The following is a 19,425-nucleotide window of genomic DNA, read 5'->3' as shown; positions in this document are numbered from 1 at the left end:
CACAAAACATAATACGCAACATTAGCTCAGCATGTGACCCATTACAGCCAACTCTGGAAAATAAATTTTTCACCCTTTATTATCATAATGGCATCACAGCAGATGTAAAAGAATATGCAGGCCATTTGTTACCAATTATCTTTATACATACAGGTTGAGTCTCCCATATCCAAAATGCTTGGGACCAGGGGTATTTTTGATATCGGAATATTCTGTATTTTGGAATATTTGCATGCCATCATCAAATATCTTGGGAAAGGGACCCAAATCTAAACACAGAATGCATTTATGTTTTATATAAATTACCTGCAGGCTGTATGTATAACACAGCCTGTAGGAAATTTATACAATATTTTCAATAATTTTGTGGCTCAAACAAAATTTGTGTACAAACATGAAATTCATTTATGTTTCATATTAGGGGTGAGCCTCCCGATCCGAGTCAGGCTCAACTTTTCCCGCCTGACTCGGATCTGAAATCGAGGCAAAATGTCATCATCCCGCCTTCAGGGTCTCGCGGGTTTTGGATTCTATATAAGGTACCCGCGTCGGCGCCATTTTCTCACTCGGCTGTGGACAGTGAAGAGGGAGGGTGGGAGTTAGGGCTGGCTGTGTAGTGTAGTGTAGTGCAGTGTAGTGTTGTGCTGCCGTTGTCCATAGGGGCTGTGTCCACTCCTCCAAAGTCCATAGGGGCTGGCTGGACTGTGTTGTGCAGTCAGTTGTCCATAGGGGCTGTGTCCACTCCAAAGTCCTGTGTAGTGTCCCAGTCCTAAAGGGGTGCTGTAGTGTTGTCCAGGGGGTGCTCTGTCCATCAGGGGTGCTCCCCCAAGTGCAAAAAAAATAAATATTTTTTCTGTGTTTGTGAATTGTGTGCGCAGTAGCCGCACGTGCATCAACAAAGTAGCGCCAAGCGTGCGCCTGTGTCCAATAAGTAAAAGGCCGGCTGGCTTGTCCGTTAAAGGGTGCTGTAACCCCCAAAGTACACTCCAAACAAAAAAAATATATATTTTCTGTGTTTGTGAATTGTGTGCACTGTGGCTGCACGTGCATCAACAAAGGAGCAGCGCCAAGCGTGCGCCTGTGTCCCATAAGTCTGTTAAAGGGTGGTGTAACCCCCAAAGTGCTCCAAAAAATAAAAAACATTTTTTTTTCTGTGTTTGTGACTTGTGTGCGATGTAGCCGCACGTGCATCAACACAGTAGCAGCGCCAAGCGTACGCCTGTGTCATAAGTCAAGGGCCGGTTTGGACATCTGGTCCGGACTGAAGGACGTGCCAACAATTTCTGACAAGTCTACTGTCACTGCATATGATACTGTCCTCAAAGCAGCAGCGACAAGCGTGCGTCTGTCTGTTAAAGGGTGGTGTAACCCTCAAAGTGCGCTCCACAAAAAATAAAAGATTCTTCTTTTTTTTCTGTCTTTGTGAATTGTGTGGGCTGTAGCCACACCTGCATCCTCAAAGCAGCAGCGACAAGCATGCGTCTGTCTGTTAAAAGATTACATCGGTGACAGCATCCAAGTAGGCATGTCAGACAGTCCGTACCTGTACTGGCAGGAAAAAGAGGCAATTTGGAGGCACCTGTACAAACTGGCTCTATTTTACCTGAGTTGCCCCCCCTCCAGTGTGTACTCCGAAAGAGTGTTTAGTGCAGCCGGGAAACTTGTTAGCGAAAGGCGTAGGAGGTTGCTTCCACAAAATGTGGAGATGATGATGCTCATAAAATGAATTATCAACTCTTCCAGGGGGACCAGCCTCCAGAACGTACAGAGGGATCTGTGGTTGTGGATTCCAGCGGGGACGAATTAATACTCTGTGAGGATGAGGATGTACACAACACTGAAGAGGGTGAGGAATCGGTGGATGAGGAGGATGAGGACATCTTGCCTCCGTAGAGCCAGTTTGTGCAGGGACAGATTAATTGCCAGCTTGTTTTGTGGGGGCCCAAACGAACCAATCATTTCAGCCACAGTTGTGTGGAAGACCCTGGCGCTGAAATGATTGGTTTGTTAAAGTGTACATGTCCTGTTTATACAACATAAAGGTGGGTGGGAGGGCCCAAGGACAATTCCATCTTGCATCTCTTTTTTTTTCTTTGCATTATGTACTGTTTGGGGCCTAGTTTTTCAAACTGCCATCCTGTCTGCCACTGCAGTGTCACTCCTAGATGGGCCACGTGTTTGTGCCGCCCACTCATGTCGCTTAGCATAGTCATCCAGCTACCTCGGTGCAACCTTTTGGACATAAAAACACTATTGTGAGGTGTTCAGAATAGACTGGAAATGAGTGGAAATTAAGGTTATTGAGGTTAATAATAGCATAGGAGCAGAAAAACCCACAAATTCTGTGATTTTAGCTGTTTTTATGCTTTTTAAAAAAAAAATACAGATCCAAAACACAAAACCCGGAACCCAAAACACAGTAGGGTGGTTTTGGCAAAACCGATCCAGATCCAAAACACGAAGAAAGATCCAAAACATAAAACGTGGCCGGTGCACATCCCTATTTCATATACACCTTATACACACAGCCTGAAGGTAATTTTATACAATATTTTAAAAAATTTTGTGCCTTAAATAATGTTTGTGTACTTTGAATCATCAAAAGCAAAGGTTTCACTATCTCAGTCATGGTAAAAAAAAAATCCGTATTCAGAATATTTGGATATGGGAGACTCAACCTGTAACACCAATTAGGGAATTCTAAACATATGTCTAAAACTGTTATTAGAAATATTGCATTTATCCAAATTGAAATAATACAAACTGTATTATTTAACAGTCAAGCCTATTTGTATACTGAGGAAATGTGAGACTCAGCATTTCTTCAAATAGACTCTAATAACATGTAAATATGATGCGTCCTAACTTTTAACATAATTTTGCCTTAATAGTCATATGAAATTAGCCAGAATTCAATAGAAGTCCAGTCATCCTTTGTTTTCTTCAATTAAATAAAATTAGCTCAATATAATTATACATAATGTGAAAGAAGTAAATCAGCAAGCCACTGTATCACTAATAATGTATACACATGTTTAAGGTATGTTCCCTAAATGGACTACTACAAATATGTTGTCCGTGTCCCCACAGTGCTGATCCAATACTTACTGTCACTGAAGTAGACATATGCAGCTTTGTACATGCAGGAAGATTTCAACGTGAAGTCTTTCACCACACAGTCTACAGACTATAATATAGAAATAAGTAATGCAATATATACTTTCCTGCAATAAATAACTTGTTTCTTTACAATCAATATAAAGCATAATACAAAATGTACAAATATGTAGTGCATTCATAAAAGCAATGAAGGCAAATTTCCAAGCGCAAATACAACCCCAATCCTATCTGAAAGTAGGATTGGAGAGAGAAAGCAGAGAGAGAAAGAGAAAGTACCAGCCAAACAGCTCCTGTCATTTTTCAAACGCAGCCTGTAGACAGAGTTAGGAGCTGATTAGTTGGTACTTCATCTCTCTCCAAGACTTAGTACAGCTACCACTTTATCTCTCTCCAAGGCTTAGTACATCTACCCCTTTATCTCTCACCAAGGCTTAGTACATCTACCCCTTTATCTCTCACCAAGGCTTAGTTCATCTACCACATTATCTCCATCTACTTTATCTCTCTCCAAGGCTTAGTACATCTACCCCTTTATCTCCATCTACTTTATCTCTCTCCAAGGCTTACGACATCTACCCCTTTATCTCCATCTACTTTATCTCTCTCCAAGGCTTAGTACATTTACAGCTTTATCTCTCACCAAGGATTAGTACATCTACCCCTTTATCTCCATCTACTTTATCTCTCACCAAGGATTAGAACATCTACCCCTTTATCTCCATCCACTTTCTCTCTCTCCAACTCCCTCCTCCGCCCACCCCCTCCTCGCCTCCCCTCCTTGCTCTCTGCCCTTGATTTTGCTACCTACTTTACATCTAAAATTGACTCCATACGTCAGGACATCATATCCCACCAGTCCCCCTGCTATCCACCTCCTCTCTTCCCAGATCACCCCTCTCCTTCAATTCTACTGACTCTAACTTTCTTCTCCCCTGTATCTGGAGAGGAAGTCATGTCCCTCATCCAGTCCTCCCCCCCTTCCACCTCCCCCCTTGACCCTATCCCTTCACGTCTCCTCTGCTACCTCTCTCCTTCTGCTTGCTCCCATCTTGCCCACCTTCTTAATCTCTCCCTATCATCAGGCACTGTCCCGTCTGCATTTAAACATGCCCTTGTCTCCCCCATACTAAAAAAAACAACCCTTGATTCCAACACTCTCTCCAACTACCGTCCCATCTCTCTCCTCCCTTTTGCTTCCAAGCTCCTTGAGCGTGCCGTTTTCAAGCACCTTACCACCTTTCTTTCCTCTCATTCCCTCCTTGACCCTTTTCAGTCTGGCTTCCGTTCTCTCCACTCCACTGAAACTGCCCTCACAAAAGTCAGCAATGACCTCTTTGCTGCTAAATCCAAGGGCCACAACTCTCTGCTCATTCTCCTTGACCTTTCTGCTGCTTTTGACACTGTGGACCACCCTCTCCTTCTGCAAATCCTTCACTCCCTTGGTCTGCGTGACACTGCCCTCTCCTAGCTATCCTCCTACCTCTTTGACCAATCCTTCTCTGTCTCCTCTCATGACTCCTCTTCTCCCCCACAGCCTCTTACAGTGGGTGTTCCCCAAGGTTCTGTTCTTGGACCTCTCCTTTTCTCACTCTATACACCCTCACTAGGTGAACTCATCAGCTCCTTTGATGTCCAATATCATCTCTGTGCTGATGATACTCAAATCTACCTTTCCTCCCCTGACCTCTCTCCCTCTCTCCTCACTCGTGTCTCCAACTGTCTCTCTGCCACTTCTTCGTGGATGTCCCAGCGATTTCTTAAACTTAATATGTCTAAGACTGAGCTAATCATCTTCCTTCCCCCCCCTAAATAACCACACTTCCCACCATTTCTTTATCAATTGATGGCACAACTATCTCCTCTAGCCCCAAAGTGTGCTGTCTTGGAGTTATCCTGGACTCCACCCTCTCCTTCAAACCACATATCCAGAATCTCTCACAGTCCTGTCGCTTTCATCTTAAAAATATTTCCAAGATTAGACCCTTTCTCACCCAGGACGCCACTAAAACCCTCATACACTCATTGGTCATCTCCAGATTGGACTACTGTAACCTTCTCCTATCTGGCCTCCCCAAATCCCATCTCTCTCCTCTCCAGTCTATCCATAATGTTGCTGCTCGGCTCATCTTCCTCTCAAAACGCTCTGCATCTGCCTCCCCTCTCCTACATGCCCTCCACTGGCTCCCCTTCCCCTTTAGAACCCAATTTAAGGTTCTCACGCTCACTTACAAAGCCCTCAGCCATTCCTCTCCCACTTACATCTCTGATCTCATCTCCCTTCACTCTCCTGTCCGCCCTCTTCGTTCAACAAATGCACACTTTCATGCCAGCTGATTACTTCCTCCCACTCCCGCCTCCAAGATTTTGCCCGCGCTGCTCCCCACCTTTGGAACTCTCTCCCGCTTCCCATCAGACTCTCCACCTCTCTACAAACCTTCAAACGGGCTCTCAAGACCCACTATTTCATCAAAGCCTTCCAGCTCTCATCTTAACTTGCTGCTACATACTCCTTCCTCCCTGCCTACCCCATCTGTTTCACCCCTGTTTGTCTGTCCCTCCCCCTTGGAATGTAAGCTCCTATGAGCAGGGCCCTCTACCCTCTTGTGCATCTCCTTACTATACCTTCATCTACTTCTTACTCTCTACCAGGGCACCTAACACTTGATTGCTTTGCATTGTTGCTTATCTGGGTGTTATGGTCATGAATGTAGCAATGTATATTATCCATGTCCTGTAATGTATTGTATTGTACTGTACTGTAAGTCACTGTAAATCAATCTATTTGTTTATGTACTTTGTAAGGCGCTGCGGAAAACTTGTGGCGCCATATAAATAAACGATAATAATAATAATCTCTCTCCAAGGCTTAGTACATCTACCCCTTTATCTCCATCTACTTTATCTCTCTCCAAGGCTTACGACATCTACCCCTTTGACCACTGCTACTTAGGTACATCACCCTAGATCATAGGTTCTCAAACTCGGTCCTCAGGACCCCAAACAGTGCATGCTTTCCAGGTCTCCTCACAGAATTGCAAGTAAAATAATTAGCTCCACCTGTGGATCTTTTAAAATGTGTCAGTGAGTAATGTGTATACCTGTGCACCAACTAGGTGACCTGGAAAACGTGAACTGTGTGGGTTCCTCAGGACCAAGATTGAGAACCTCTGCCCTAGATATTAGGTTTGGACTTTACCAGTAACTCAGCTGGAAAGGAGATTGCTATCTGCACTGACAATGAAAAGAAGGGCAGGAGACTAAACACCGGCTTAAAATATAAATCGCAAATGCAACTCTTCAATGAACTGGCCAATCCATTCAGGAAAATAAGTGTTCACAAACACCCCTAACCTAAGTGCTTGCACAGTTAGGCTAGGGAGTACAGAAGCAGTGATAGCTTTAACTTCTCTTGGCTTTAAGTACTGAAGAATTACACTTGCATTCCAGTAACAGCAAAAATCTAGAGGAAGAACACATTCAGCGAAGGTGAACATGTGGAAAGTGAGTCCAACTAGTCACACTTTTCCCAAATCCTCTCCTTATGCACCCCCAGCAACTCGTTTTCAGAATTTCTTTAACTATGTACAGTTTACTTGGCACACTCAGTAATTAATTATCCTGTTTCCACAGACAGAAATCCTGAAACCATGCACTGTTGAGGGAGCATGAGGATCGGATTTGGAAAACACTGAACTAGACTAATAAACATTGTGAAAAGAAGTATAACAACTTTAAGGTATTTTTCCTTTGGTTATACTAATCTATAAAACAGATGTTACAGTATGTCCTACAGGCTACAACAACAAATATTTGCGAGATGAGCCAGTACAAACCTTTTCATTGGGCGATATAAAGTAAATGGCTTTTAAATCTTTAACCGGTTGTCTGATCTTATAAATGTCCTCCACAACTAGAGAAAGATAAAAAAAATAATATAACACAATACAGTACAAATTTGCCAATGTGAACATTTCTAATGCCAACATACATTAAAATATTTGTTTCTCTGTTTTCTGGCTTTAAATAAATATTTTCATTGTTTCAATTATTGTGGTATCATAAACCTGCAAGTGATCAGATTCCTGGAAAGAACAGGAACAGTTACAGTGTTCTTATCCACATACTGTATTTCAAGGACTGTGCCCACAGAAATCAGTTTTTGTCTAAAATACATATTGCAATAGGAACATTTTCTTACATACAGAGATAAATATCAGCAGGATTTTAGTCAAATATTTGACTAATTTGTCCAGAAACAACTGTAGAGCAAAATAATAATAACCATGTCTGTTTTAGTTAGCCAATAACAGTTTCCCTAAAACTCAGAATTTCAAGTACATGGTGCATGCATTTTCCTTTACACATACTAGGTCTCATTTAGAGCTCAGAGTAAAACCAGCTAGAAGGTGCAATTTTGCACTTAGCACAACCATGCTGCACTGCATGGTGGATACATTTAAAATGTGCAGAACGATTTTATGATGGGTACAGACTTAACAATATTTTGAACGATTAGCCTGATTCTGATCGCTCGGAACAAGAAATCATTCAAATAGTCAAGTGTGTACCCACTATGTCGGCCATTGCCACATCGTCAGGACGGCCCTACATACAGCTCAATCTGACAATGTGATCGGCGACCCCATGCAGCGGGATGCAGCAGGACTAACATATCGGGTGGATGGGCGCCCCGGTTCGTCCAATGTGTACTGGCCGCCCGATATGTCGGCCCGTAGGGGGTCGTCAGTCGCATCTCTGGGTACACATATCATTTAGTGTGTACCCCAGCTTATGACTTGGGAGAGATATGTCCCTGGCTCAACTGTAAACTTCAGCGTACAAATATTGCAAAGCTGCCACTATATGTTTGCTAATGTACCATGCAATAGCAGGCAGTAATTTCTCTGTAAGCAAAATTAATAAATGCAAAATAAAATTGTATTTTCAGGTCTTGCATCACAAAATGGTTTGTCCAAGTACAAATTTGCACCCATTAACCATACTTATTCCTATGTCTACATAAATCCCACTGTGTGCTTACCAAGTAGTGGCCTAGTTATCCAAAGCCTAAATATAAGACTACTTATAGAAGAAAGAAGCCTGTGGCTTGCTAAATGTACAGAAAGGAAAAAAAAATCAGTGCTTCGTTGACCATAGGCTGAAAGGGCAAGGCATACTGGGACTTGTAGTTCCCCATCACCTGGAGAGCAATACGCTGCTTAGGAAAGATTTACGGTATCATGACAATCTGAGTGTACTGAACACAATTTAATAAAGAACCATATTAAAAGGCTAGAATAAGCTTGAAGAGAGGAAAACATGAGGCAACAAACATTTAATGTCACAACAGTGTACGCTGTAAAACAGGGAGCCTTTTTTCTACCGAAGGCCATTTTGATTTATATAACATTATTCGCGGGCCCGAAGCAGGTCACGTCCCCTCCGCGTGATGTCACACGGGGGGCGGGGACACAATCGTCAGTGATTACAGCAATGCCCATAGCCTCCCTGGATGCTCCAGGGAGCTGTTAGAGCAGCGGAGTGACCATCTGAAGCGCCCTAAGGACGCTCCAAGCAGCACTGCTGCATAGATTCTGTCTTCAGTGTGCCATTCTAGGCACCCTGCTAGCCAGATGAGGTTGGCAGAAATAAGTTTCCGAGGGCCAGACCAAATGATTCCAAGGGCGTTATATGGCCCCCAGGCAGGAGGTTCCCCATCCCTGCAGTAAAAAGTGATAATATTTAGTATTGTCACACTAGTTAGAATTGTTTTGAATTTTGAATAATGAAATTAAATCAGCAAAGCATAGAACTATGGGCCTGATTCAGAGTTGGGAATAGAGAGAGATATCTCTCTCAACTGATCATCTTGGTGAAACCATGCTGTACTGCAGGTGGGGCAGATTTAAAATGTGCACAGAGAATTAGATTTGGGAGGGAGGTGTCTAAACTGACATCTAAATTGTAGAGTAATAATAAAGCTGTCCAGCATTTGTGGGCTACATGTATGAATCTGAATCAGGAGCTATGTGCAATTTAATGCAATAGTAACTACATCTTTTTTTTCCTTCAGAAAGCTTTACTGGTTGTTTGTGTATCTACTATACATATTATTTGACTTTTCAATCTTAATGCACATTTCATAATTTATATTGGTGCTGTCCAACTTCACAGAGACAGAGCAAGGCCATAACTACGGAGGTGCGTCACGTGCCACCACCCACAAAGTTGGTAGGGCGACGGCTAAAATGTCAGCGACAAAGACAGAGCAGATCCTCGCTGAGATCAGTGTTCCTGCTCACCAGAAAGCGTGGGCACTGCCCGGAGCCAAATTCATTTGTTTCTTCACTTTTTTTCATATTTACATGCACTAATATGCTTCTAGTAGCTGGCCCCTCCCATGAAACCAGCAACCTGATACTATGTGCCACATATTGGAGGTTCCCTCTCAACGTCTCTCCTTCCTTCCATCCCTACTCTCCTCCCCCTCCCGTCCCTCACACCTCCCCTTCTTCCAGGGTTTCCTACTCCTCTCTTTCCCTCACTGCCATAATTGCAATCATTTGCACCCATTTCTGTAGAATTCATGCTGAACTCACCCAGGTACAGTATTCATACATGAAACACCCACCAGACCAATTCATAGGCTGGCTCAGTTAGCAGTGAAACCCCCAGGTAATGAGTTAGGAAATAAAAGGTCAGATGCTCTTTCCCAAGACACTGGCACAATCTTTTGAAGGTTCCAATCCCCAGACAGCAGTGTATGGATAGGCCAGTGGTTCTCAAACTCGGTCCTCAGGGCCCCACACAGTTCACATTTTCCAGGTCACCCAGTGTGTGAGTGAGTGTGCATGTGTGTGTGAGCGTGCGTGCGCGCGCGCTAGGGGTTGGAGGGTGATGTAGTGCTTGTAAAGGGCTAAGTATGTCAAGTAGTAGGTGGCATCTCTTTCTGTCGCCAAGATTGAAAGGTGGAGGGCGGTACTTTAGCATACAGGGCACCATAATGTCTAGTTACGGCTCTGTTATAGAGGGACACATTTTTGTGACTTACCTTGTGGAGGGCATTACGGAACAAAACAGATACATGTAGTAGACGTGTTATATCAACATTATGGCAATTAAAGACATGCTATATGCGCCAATGGCAAGAAAGTTTTATATTGTTTGCAGCAGACCATCCCCATCACACAGTGCTGTATGCAGTATCATAGCTTCAAGCCCGCCATACAAAACATCTGCCTAGCTTACTTACTTCCAGCACAACTAGAGATGCACACTGGAAGTTCACCTTCTCGGATACCAGGAAGGATGAAGGCATAGAAGGAGGTGCTCCTACACTACTCCAGTATAATGGCTACTAGTCAGAAAGCTTATATTAAATTGATATGAAATAAAACACTGACAAGCTCTAGAATGACAGGTCCACTAGTGTATATTACTGGGGGCAATATGTGCAAGTTTATTTGTAGCTTTTACCTGTAATGCCTTCTTCCAACAGGTCTGTCATTTTGCAACATGATGTCAGCAACTTGGTTGTAAACTGATCTATGAGTAGAATCTGAATGGAAAACATAACAAATAATATAATATATTGGTCTTTGTAATTATAAAGTAGAATAAGAATGGTACACACAGAAGCATAGGCACAGGGGTGACATAACTGAAATAGAAAGTATTAGGTAAAGTGGATACACACATAAAAAGTCAAGAGATTTACTCCTAGAATGATAAAAACAATCCATAACTTTGTAGAAGAATCGTCATTTTCAGCAACCACCAAATTAGATCTCACACATCTTGCTTTTTGTTATATGATTTTATGGGTGGGTCCTTTTTCTTTCAATGAGTAAATGTTTTGTGTTAGAAACTGTGCTATTGCTCTCCAATTCCAAAGTACAATAAGTAAAGGTAACCAATTCACGGTGCCCAGGGATTACTTTTTTTTCCCTCTCTTACAACTTCCATAAGTCACACACATTAGATGTAATTCTAGCACATGCAAGTAAAAGAAAAATAAGACAACTGCACAAACCTTTGTTCTACAGAATATTTAATCTCTTGTATAAAACACGTTGCGGTTGCATTGGCAGCACGTTACACTACAATAATTCTGAGGGATGTAGTTATGAGACCGTCGGTTACGATGCCGCCGGTCTCAATAACAACAGGAGAATCCCGACTAGGGATTTAAGATAGGCGTCGAAATACCGACGCCTATCTTGAGCCAGACACCGGAACACCAAAGGACGCCAGCCCGAACGAGGGAAGTCCGGGTCGACCTTAGCGCTCCTAATTCTGATACTACACAATGAAGTTTTAGAATATAACTATTGATTAAAAAAATATGCACTGAAATGATAAAAAAAATAAAAAAAATACGTAGGGGTAAAAAAACCCTGTAACTCCCGCCTGCAATCTTACAAACATCTGCCCCACCTATACAGCACCTCCATATAACTTTTCCACATCTTTTAACCCATTATTCTGCACTTTACAGAATTTCACCCCAAAATTGACATGTAATTATTGGACAAAGTAAGCTGATTAAAAACTAATACGTGCTTAATTAATCATTAGGAGAGGTGTCCCAGGGGTTCTGAAGCATGTTCCAAAATTCTGATCTTAAAATAGCTATTTTCCTCAAAGATTTGACCTGCTCAGGGGCTGCAAGAAAAGAGCTGCATTAAATACTATGTAAATTTTCCACAGTTAAATTTGTGTAGCTAACTTGCATTATGGTTAAATGTTATTTGAATATGGCCCATAGTCTTCTGGAAAAAAATATGCATTATTTTTTTTTTTTTAATTTGTGTTGAAGCATTATGTGTCAATTCAACAATATGTTCATATGGTCACTTAAAAATTACAATATGCCACTTTTGAAACAAACAGAAAGAATTGTAATAATTTTCAATAAAAAATTATTTATCATAACAAGGTTATCAAGATATAAAGGATTTAGCAAGTTCTCAAACATGAAGAACTACATACTATCATACCACTTGAAGAGAATTAGCAAATTATTGTGGGTACATAGTCCACAAAAAGATCAAGAAGGGTCATAGACAAGGTTATAAAGTTAATACCAGGTGCTATGTTTTAAACAGTTGTAAATATGGATTTAAATTGCACTTGGTAGGTTATCAATACAACTTTCCCGGGTTTACAAAAACTTGAGAGCATCTTTTTCTCTTTGTCAAGTGTGAGTTCCAGCCTGTCCATTAGAAATAGGTAAAATGTGCCTTTAAATGAAGAGAAAGTGATCGAGGTGTGGGAAGGATCCATGATTGTAAAATTTCATTACAGGCTGCAGCGCTCATGGCCAGTAGTAGCCGCCTCTCTCCCTTCGTTATTTTTTGTGCCATCAAGAATATACCCAATATTGCCCATTCTGGCCCAAAAGACACATTATTTACCAAAAGTTTCTTGATGAGTCTTGTGACTTGCAGCCAAAACTTTATAATTAAGGGGTAACTAGACAGACAAGGATATAAGTTAGCTTCTACCCAATTACATGTATGACAATTATGGGTAGTGGAGAATCCTGCTATAGGGGGACAGGCAGGTTTGCACGATTTAAATCAAACAATTTAAATCAAATTATTAAATCATGATTTAAATCATCAGGGTTGCACGATTTATATCAAACGATTTAAATCAAATGATGTAGCTGTAGCTCTGGATCGTGAACAAAGACGCAACTGCACAATCAGTGATGTCGTACAAGTGTGGAAGAAGCTGCTGTGGTGTCCAATCTCTTCAAGATCATCTAACAATGTAGTAAAGATGGAAAAAGCAATAGCTAAAATTGCACTCACAGATGCCCACTTGCTGGCTAATCTACTTGATCCTAGGTACAGGGGAAAAAAAACTTAGTCCTGCTGAAATTGAGACTGCTATAGTTTTGTTCATGCCAATAATCGTCAAATTATGCCGGTCATCATCAACTTTTGTGCATCCATGAAACCAGTTGCACTATACATGTTTGAAGTGGACACCAAGTATCTCCTCTAGCCTGGTGGATGTCCTACGCAGCTCAACTTCAGTTAGACACCACAGTTTCATCAAGTGCAGGAATTGCAAGGATTTTTTCAACGTAAGGTTTTGTACAATCCAAAACACGCAACAGATTGGGAAATGAAAAAGCAGCTAAGCTGGTTGCATTCTACAGAGTCTTTTCTGTTGAGGACAAACGTGGGGACGTGGACAAAGACATGTACATGTTTGACTCAGACTGTGTATTTATTCTATTACGGTGTTCATTTTGTTACTGTTCTCACTTCAAAAATTATTCATCTATTACTAAAACAAGGTTTACACATCTAGAACTAAACAGTTTACTTAAAAAAAAATGTAATAAAAAAATCCTATTTAAATCCCAAAAATCTGATTTAAATCAAATAAATCCAATTTTTTATTTTTTTTTTAATAAAAAAAAATCAGATTTTTATGCAACCCGGGGACAGGTTAGTCTTATGAAATATTTTTACCCCATGCTGTGCTTATTATGACACTTTTTGAGCTGGTCACATTTCATGCAATACCCATACAACTTATGTACTTTGTTTTACATGTATGGCCCACATAACACTGTTGCTTATTTCTCCTCACAAAACAAAACCAATCTTCACAAAATAGTGATTTTTATTGATACCACCCACATAACCTCAATAAGCTATCATACCCAATTACATCCCCTCTATACAGTCCACACATAACTTTACATATTCTTGCTTTCTTCCCTTTCATATGTTTCTGACCCCAAGGAAACATTCCTGTATGACCTCTGCAATCTGGCTGGACCAATATTAAATAGGTAGCAACTATCCTTGTGTATCAATGCCTATTTCCCAATAGAATGTAAGATTGAGAGCAGGGTCCTATTACCTTTTTGTTTGTCTGTCATTACCCAGTCTTGTTTTATTACTATGTTGTTCCCAATTGTAAAGCGTAAGGCAATATTCTGGCGATATATAAGCAACTCATTTAAAAAAAAATGTTTTCAAGAATATGAATTCAATGCAAATCTCTGCATTTTTCTAACCCACACCAAGACATAGTGGTTATTGCTTCCATGATAATAACTCTTTCCAAAACAGCAAAAAGATCGACTTTACTCATAGGTTTTCATAATAAAATCTGCACTAAATTATATTAATAATCATATATACAGTTAGGTCCATATATATTTGGACAGTGACACAATTTTCAAAAATTTGGCTCTGCATGCCACCACAATGGATTTGAAATTAAACAATGGAGATGCAATTGAAGTGCAGAATTTCAGCTTTAATTCAAGGGGTTGAAAAAACAGTGGATTATACTCACTGATAATGCTGTTCCTTCTAAATACTCCATGGGCAGCCATTACTGTAGGTTAGTAAACCAATCCCCTAAATGTAGCTCCTAGCCTAGCTCCTCCTCTCACCCCTTGTCTTTTAAGCATCTCTCCTTTAATGTCTTTGTGGAAAAAAACACAATTGGGGGGTATTCTATAGGCTGCCATGCAGTATTACGAAGAAATGTAATTATCGGTGAGTATAATCCTTTTTTCTTATTCACTCCTCCATGGCAGTCATTACTGTGGGATGTACCCAAGCAGAATATAGGGCGAGCTAATGACCAGTCAAGACTTTAAAGGATGTTCTTACACCAATGCAATTTATTTACTTTACTGCCACTTGAAGAACTCGACTTCCAAAGTGGGTGTTCAAAATATTTAAAGTACAATGCCCTGTAAACATATGTATAAAGGACCAAACTGCTGCCCCACAGATGTCCTTCACGGATGTTTGAGCTTTCCTAACCCCTGAGGTCATCACTGCCCTAGTCAAGTGTGTTTTCAGCATTTCCAGTACTTTACGTTTCCTATAGATGAAGACAGTTAATTATCTGATCCATCCTGAAATGGTTTAGTTGGTTCACAACCTTTTCTTATTCTTGCTGGGAGAACAAACAGGTTTTCTGTTTTTCTAAATTATTTTACTCTAAACGGGTAATTACATATTGCTCTTAGTAAATTTTCTTCATCATCCTATGGTTGAGGGAAGAAAGATGGCAATGTCATCTTCCGATTCAATTGGAATGAGAATGCCACTTTGAGAAAGAAGACTGGATTTTGTTCTCAGTACAAACCTATTTGTCATGATATTCGAGAAAGGGCCTGTACTCCTTCACCCTTCTGGCTGATGTGGTTTTCTTAATTGCTATCACCTTTCAGGCAAGGTATTTCAGAGAACTTAAAAAGTGAACTGATCCACGATTTAAAGGAAACATTACCTTACAGTGGACTCCGAACCAGCTCCAAAGTGCCAAGCTGGTTGACCGCGGTGAGGACTGGCATCAGCAACGGAGAACAGATTAACTGATTCCTACATATATTACTCACCGCTGAAATTATAGCCGGCACCGCTGAAAGCCTGTCACAGGCATCAGAGCTACACAGCAGGGTCTGAGATTCCATTCTTTTATCCATGGCATTTTAAAATGAAGCTCCATAGTCTAGAGTAGGGATGGGCAATAAGTGGCACCCAGCTGTTGTAGAAATACACAGTCCAGCATGCCTTGCCACAGTTTTGCCATTTGGTCATGCTAAAACTGTTACATGGCATGCTGGAATGTGTAGTTCAACAACAGCTGGAGGGCTGCTTATTGCCCACCCATGCTCTAATGCAGTGGTGTCAAACAAGGGGCCCTCCAGCTGCAGTGGAACTACACATCCCAGCATGCAGTGCCACAGTTTTGCCATTAGGGCATGCTAAAACTGTGGCAGGGCATTCTGGGATATGTAGTCCCACAAAAGCTGAAGGACCAGAGTTTGACACCGCTGCTCTAGAGCAATGGTTACTCCAGACATTAATTCTGCCACCACAGCATCCTCCCTTGGTAATACTGTATACACCAAATAAGAAAAATCCTCACCATTCACAGGATACATGTGTTCGATCCTAGCAAGGATTATCTAAATTCTGCCATTCTTTAATCACAATTTCTTTGATGATTTTGTGTACACAGAAGACTCAGCCTCTTTTTGATCTATCCTCAAACCAGTGGCGGATCCAGGGGAGGGAGGGGCGATTGGATTGATCGCCCACCCTAGCACAGTCCATCCTTGATCATTTCTCTCTGCATCCTTACCTGCACTGAAGAGGTTAAAGTCCGTCACTGCCCTTACCCTTATATGTATATCCTCAGCTCTGAAGGGAGCATTTCAAGTCCATCCTTCAGCCATGCACTGTGATCGGAGGTGGAGGGGTTGAGTGCTTAAAAGAGCTGCAGTATCAGAAAATTATTTCGTATCTTCACAATTTCCCTCGATTCTTCACTTGAAAAATCCTCAAACTCTTGCCACACTCTAAGGAAACTGCACCATAGCAATAGTCAAGGCTAGTCAGGGACCCGGGCCTTCTTAACTGACAAATATTTTTCCCAAAAACCGCTCAGAAACTGTTGATTTTTCTTATTATAAAATTATGTAAATAAGAGCTACTTAAACCTGATTCAATATGATTTTGTTTTAACAAAAATGTAAAATCCTATAAATCGCTATAATTACCGTGATAATTAAAAAAAAAAAAACTACAATTGTGGGGACATTTTTGATAAAAAAATGTTTTTTAATAGTTTAAAAACAATAAAAAACTATTGTTAGCCGGGGTGATGTGGGGCAGATTATATTATAGTATATAATACATACACACACACACACACACATATATATATAGTGATATCTTGGGGGGGGGTAATTAGCTCGGCAGAGGGTGGATTGGTACAGTGTTTAGGTGCTTAATGAGGGTCCACACACAGCTTTCAAGTAAATAAATGATGCTTTACTTTCCAGCATGGAAAGTCAGGAAACAAACAGAAAATAATAAAACAACCTAGCCCCTATTTAGGGCATATAACTCACTTCTTGAACCCTCTCTATAAGGGTCCAGCTAATCTGCCAATAAAGTCTCAGCCTGCTTCTCTGCAGGTCTATCGCTGGCTCCAGCCTGGCTTGGCTGCCACAGCTATACAAACACAGTCAGTCTCTATGCCTTCCCTGTATCCTCCAGGTATACAGTAGGCCCTGGCCTCCTCAGCCTGCAGCCCAGCTGCTTCAATGTCACACAGTCTGAGAGTTTTGTGGTCCCCCCTGCCTCCTGCAGGTACAGACCCAGGCCTCCTGGCCCCCAATGGCTTGCTTAGCTGCACTGGGCTCTCTGGCTGCCACAGTCCCACAGACTCCAACAGCAGCCTGACTGGTCTGCCTCATCAGCCCACGTCTGTTCTCTCTTCACAAGGCAGCCCTTAGGCATCTTCCGACAATGCTTTTCTACTCTGTGTGGGCGGATCTGTCCTGCCCCACACAGAATCTGCTGCTCACTAGCACCACCTCTGGTGATACTACCACTAATAAATTATATATAATATATATATATATACATATATATATATATATATATATATATATAATATCTCACATAGATATATAGTGTGTGTGTGTGTGTATATATATATATATATATATATATATATATATATATGCACTTCCAGGCGGAGCACTGCTGCCGTGCCAACCCCCATTGACATTGCCACGGACGTTGAGCAAGGCATTGTGCAACAGGTACCAGGTGTCCTCCAAGCAACTGCAGTTGTCCTGCGGCCCCAGGGACACCTTGGTGAAAGCCAGCAGTTGCTCGCTGTCCAGCCGCAGGTACAGCCCGTAGAAGCAGAGCTGGAGACGGCTGCCTTTGGTCACCTGCAGTTTCCTGATGTCTCATAGCTGGGTGCCCAGGTAGCAGCTTGAAGCCCAGGATGAGGGGCAGCTGCTCCTGGCACCGGGAGGGGGATCCGGTCGGAGAGGCACATGATGCTGGGGTGAGGAGGAGCAGTGGATTGAGGATGAGGACGCCCGGCCAGGCCACTGGGGGAAGGCTGAATTGACCGGTGGCTGCTCTTTTCTGCAGCAGCCGGGTATAGACTGGGGACAGCGGCTGCTCTGCCTTCATTACTCCGGCGGCTGCAGAGAAGAGCAGCTGACGGTTATAGACTGGGGACAGCAGCTCCTCTGCCTTCATTACCCTGGGGGCTGCAGAGAAGAGCACCCGCCAGGTATACACAGGGGACAGCGGAAACTTTGCATTCAATACACAGGCGGCTGCAGAGAAGAGCAGCTGCTGGACGGTGGGTGTCGCCAGGCTGGCTGATCACCCAGCAGTGATCAGTAGACAGTGTAGGAGTATCCAAAAGTTGCAGAGGTGCTGGGAGCTCCCTCTGAGACTGGCGGCTGTGGGTAGATTAACTTCCTACAGCCGCCCAGTGTGTTTCTACCTGGTCACATCAGATGCGATCATGTCAATGACAGCCCAGCCTGGCATGGTCGCATCTGATGCGACCATGCCAGGAAAGTGGTTAAGACCCTTGCAGAGATAAAAAAATCCCAACGCCTATCTTAATCCTGACGTCGGACCGCCGAGGACGCCAGCCCGAACAAAGGTAAGTCCGGGGCGCCCTTAGCATTTGCCATGGTGGGGGGGTTTAGGATTAGGGAGTCTAACGGGTTAGGTTCAGGGGGGGTGGGGGGTAGGAAGGTTAGGCACTCCCAGGGGGGAGGGTTAGGCACCCCCAGGGAGAGACTAGGGTTAGGCACCCCCCACCGAGAGGGTTAGGTTTAGGGAGCGGTAAGAAGTGGTTAGGCACCCCTGGGGGGAGGTTAGGGTTAGGCACCACTAAGGGAGGGTTGGGGGGGCAGTGTAGGGTTAGTGTACTTACCAACCGCTGTCGGGATTTTAACCTAGCGGCTAAACAGACGCCGGTATTTCAATCCCATTCCCCCAGCACAACAGACTGCACATCTGTCAATTTTCTTTTAAACTTCTTCTTAGGTCCCACTTCTGTAGGCATACTATGGAAATATACCAGCATTCTTAATCTCCTGCACTAATCTAATAGTCTATATAAGCACCCATAGTAATGAGGACTTACCTTGTTGGGGTGCTGACAGGTTGTTGGGGGGGGAAAGCTAATTGTCTTTTTTGTTCAACAGGATCACAGACATCAGCTTTGAGAATCGGAAGGGCAAAGGCGGCTCCTTTCTGGTGTGCGGGCATATGCACAGACTGTCCCGCAAAGCAACGGTCACTGTTACCGAATGACCGCCGGTTTGGGCGCCACGAGGTCACAAGCCGCACATCAAGTCTTTATCCAGGTGAAATCAGCACCTCAAGTTTTACCAGATACCCCCGGGGTACACCCCACCATAGACTTCGGCTCCAGGAGACAAAACAATAAACTTTCCTACTCTACTGCTAGTGAGAAAAG

The 19,425-nt window shown here is 42.6% G+C and overlaps 1 protein-coding gene across 1 annotated transcript in view; it reads right to left on the bottom strand.

Moving 5' to 3' along the window:
• STXBP3 (syntaxin binding protein 3) overlaps positions 1 to 19,425 on the bottom strand; it is a 103,241-nt gene that overhangs the window by 75,517 nt on the left and 8,299 nt on the right. The window contains exons 3-5 of the mRNA XM_088464118.1: positions 10,597 to 10,678; positions 6,954 to 7,030; positions 3,109 to 3,187 (exon numbers count right to left, since the gene is read on the bottom strand). Coding sequence (XP_088320244.1) covers positions 3,109 to 3,187; positions 6,954 to 7,030; positions 10,597 to 10,678 — 238 coding nt within the window. The remainder of the gene's footprint in view (positions 1 to 3,108; positions 3,188 to 6,953; positions 7,031 to 10,596; positions 10,679 to 19,425) is intronic.

This window comes from Taudactylus pleione, unplaced genomic scaffold (genome assembly GCF_031769625.1).
Source record: "Taudactylus pleione unplaced genomic scaffold, aTauple2 ptg001594l, whole genome shotgun sequence".
NCBI lineage: Eukaryota > Metazoa > Chordata > Amphibia > Anura > Myobatrachidae > Taudactylus > Taudactylus pleione.
The sequence above is the reverse complement of the archived record's forward strand: the minus strand, read 5'-3'. Positions and strand labels throughout refer to the sequence as shown.